This window comes from Alligator sinensis, unplaced genomic scaffold (assembly GCF_000455745.1).
Source record: "Alligator sinensis unplaced genomic scaffold, ASM45574v1 scaffold1165_1, whole genome shotgun sequence".
Taxonomy (NCBI): Eukaryota; Metazoa; Chordata; order Crocodylia; family Alligatoridae; genus Alligator; species Alligator sinensis.
Window position 1 is genome coordinate 1,144,847 of NW_005842477.1, and position 2,917 is coordinate 1,147,763.

General features: G+C 52.6%; 1 protein-coding gene across 1 annotated transcript; it reads left to right on the top strand.

Moving 5' to 3' along the window:
• Positions 1-238: 238 nt before the first annotated feature.
• On the top strand, positions 239-2,408 carry LOC102384618 (protein MRP-126-like). Its single transcript, XM_006030974.3, has 3 exons — positions 239-395; positions 1,012-1,164; positions 2,117-2,408. Exons 1-3 carry the CDS (start codon positions 387-389, stop codon positions 2,303-2,305), a joined length of 351 nt encoding a protein of 116 aa, XP_006031036.1. The 5' UTR covers positions 239-386; the 3' UTR covers positions 2,306-2,408.
• The last annotated feature ends 509 nt before the right edge of the window (positions 2,409-2,917 follow it).

Consider the following 2,917-nt stretch of genomic DNA (forward strand, 5'->3'; position numbering starts at 1 on the left):
GCCCTGCCACATGTAAAGCAATTGCAACATTTGTCCTCAACCAGGAAGAAGCCACCGCAATGAGGTGGTTTTACAGCTTGGAGGTGTAGGACTGCACTGCCTGGGCCCCAGAGTGGGCATGAGCAGCATGAAGAATCTAACCAAGAGATGAGGAAAGAAGTGCCAGGAAACTTTTTTTAAGGAAGTGCCCTGAAGCCTTGAGTAATGCAGTGGTATGTGCGAGGCGGGGCTGCAGGCAGGTGGAAGGGGGGAAATTGCATAATCAGGGAAAGGGCTGGGACCTTGGACATGCAATAAAAGCCGGAGCCCTCCACGCAGGCTGCATCTCCGCTGGAGCCCTCTGACCAGACTGCATCTCAACTACAGCACCTCTCTCTTCTGCCAAGATGAGCAAGGTGAGTCCCAGCCATCTGGGCTTCCTCAGTCTCTTGTGAATGCTTTGCCATGAGTGTTCAGCATCAGGGGAGCTGGGAGGCTGGGGTCTTCCCTGCCCATTTCTTCTCCAGGCTCTCTATGAGCAGGGCTATGCAGGGAGGATATTTGTTGCTGAGCTGGTTTCAGACATAGCATTGCTGATTTTTGTACCCCCTGAGAAGGGAGAAGCCCTGCTGTGCTCTGCTCTGACAGCTGCCTAGGCCTGATTGCAGCTTGAGTTCCTTGGCTGAGGTTTGAGAAGCACTTTGGTATTCGGGAACCACTGTTTTTAGCTGCCTGGCTTGTGACCCCTTTTAGGGACCTTGTTTCCAAACAGTGGGTGCTCAGTGCTTTGCCAAGTTCAGGCTCTGTCCCAGCATCTGGAAACAGAGACTTGCAGTGCTGCACATCTGTGGGCCCCGGAGAGGAATTGATGCATCTCTCTGCAGAGAGCTGCTCTCCTCATTCAGAGCAAGAGACCTTTCAGGAGTGCAGACTGCAGAAGTTTGCCCTGCCCTATGAGTCCTCCCTGCAGAGCAATGCGGTGGTTGCTGCTCGTAGCTAATCTGGCTCAATTGTTTCCTTGCTATTTGCCAGAAATGCCCTGATGCTCAGACCGAGCTGGAAAAGGCCATTGAGAAGATCATTGACATTTTCCATCAATACTCAGTGCGCGTGGGGCACTTTGACACCCTGACCAAGATGGAGATGAAACTACTGATTGACAAGCAGCTTCCAAACTACATGAAGGTACATGAAATCCATTTGGGGTCGGCTGTTTGCTGCCTGGTGGGGAGGAGATCCTCAGCAATGTCAATCTGTGTAGCCCTCTCTCAAGGAAATGGAGCTATTCTGTCCCCTTCGCTTTGCCCCTGCACTTGCCTCCTCTCCCCACCCCAAATCCCTCAGAATTGCCTCTCAAGCTGGTTGCAGAGAACTCCTATGAGATCCAGGGGACGTGCAATCCAAATAGGAACCCCCAGGGCAGGATACAGGGGGCGTGGGGGAGATTGCTTTTCCTTTTTTTTTTAAGCACCCATCTCACCAGATGGAAAGTGATTTTTTGTGCAGGAATCTGATCGAGGTCCTAATCCAGAACCCAGCTCTGGAGGAGATGATGCCCAGAAAGGTCTAGTGCAGAAAGAAATCACAGCAGCAAATGCTGGGTGTGAGCCAGTGCTAGAACAGCATCTTAATTGTGTCCAGGGCTGCATTTCCTTCTCCTGCATCCCCATCTAGTGAGCTCCAGACTCCTCCCTTACACCCTGACCTACAGACCTGACGGATACTCGTTCCCATCTGCAGTGAGGGGTGAAGCCAGGAGACAAGTGGCCAGAAGTGCCTAGTGTCTAAGGATGCTTCGTGTGCCTGAAGAAGGGTGTTTGTACCCGAATACTTGCAAAGAACAATTTTTCAACTATTTAGTTGGTCTAATAAAAGCTATCACATTTAATAAAAGATAGTCTTAGTTGGTCTAGTAAAAGATATCACTTGTCTGCCTAGTGTCTAAGGAAGATTTTAACCCATAGATCTCCAAGGGGTTGGGTCGTATCTGGCTGTCTGCAGTGGCCTGTCTCCTTCCCTGGGCTGTCTGAGGTTGGGGTGGGAAGGCTGTCGGTCTGACCCTATCCTCATTGCTTCTTCGAGTGCAAGGAGCCCACTCACTCATCCTGCTGCTCCTTCCCCTCTCCTCCTCCTGCAGAACAAGATCAAGCCCGGCGAGATTGATGCACTGTTCAAGGATCTGGACAAGAATAAGGATCAGCAGCTGAGCTTTGGGGAGTTCATGGGCCTAATCAGCAAGGTGACCATCGCGACCCATGAGCACCTGCACCACTGTGGAGAGGAAGAGGGCCATCATCATCATCAGGATGAGCATCATCATCACTAAAGCAGAGGGGATCATGAGCTGGGGCCCAAACCCATGGGGGATTCCTCTTCATGGGCTCTGATGTTCAATTTGGCCTCTAAATAATAAAGATTTGCTCCAAATACCCCATGCATGCCAGTCTCCATTTGTACTTGCCCAGACACTGGGCCAGCCGGCCCCCTGAAACATCATGTAGAACAGGGGCCTGGGACTCACAGAGCTTTGCTTGACAGCCCTGAGGAGCGTGAAGGACCCTGAGAATAAGCCAATTCCAGCAGCTGCAGCCATCTCAGGGAAATTTCTTTGCCCTGCGAGGTCTGGCAGAAGCCTGGGGCCCTCTCTGTCTGCCTCTGATGCCCCTTCCTGCCTCTCCTTCACTAAGATGCTGTAAGCCCCTTGCCCCTCTGCCTCCCCTTCTCCCCAGCCATGGTCCATGCCACCCCAGGGAGCTGCAAGACCACGCTCCATGGTCTACACTCAGTGTGTGGCATTGCCTGAGCCCCCCTCCCATTCAGATGTCATGATGAGTGGGTGCAGGGGTCCCTGGAGGTGTCGAGGATGGTGAATGCAAAGAGCTCTGTGCAGGGCTGCAGCTCCATCTGGCTCAGGTGCCGTGCACACAGAGGTCCCCGC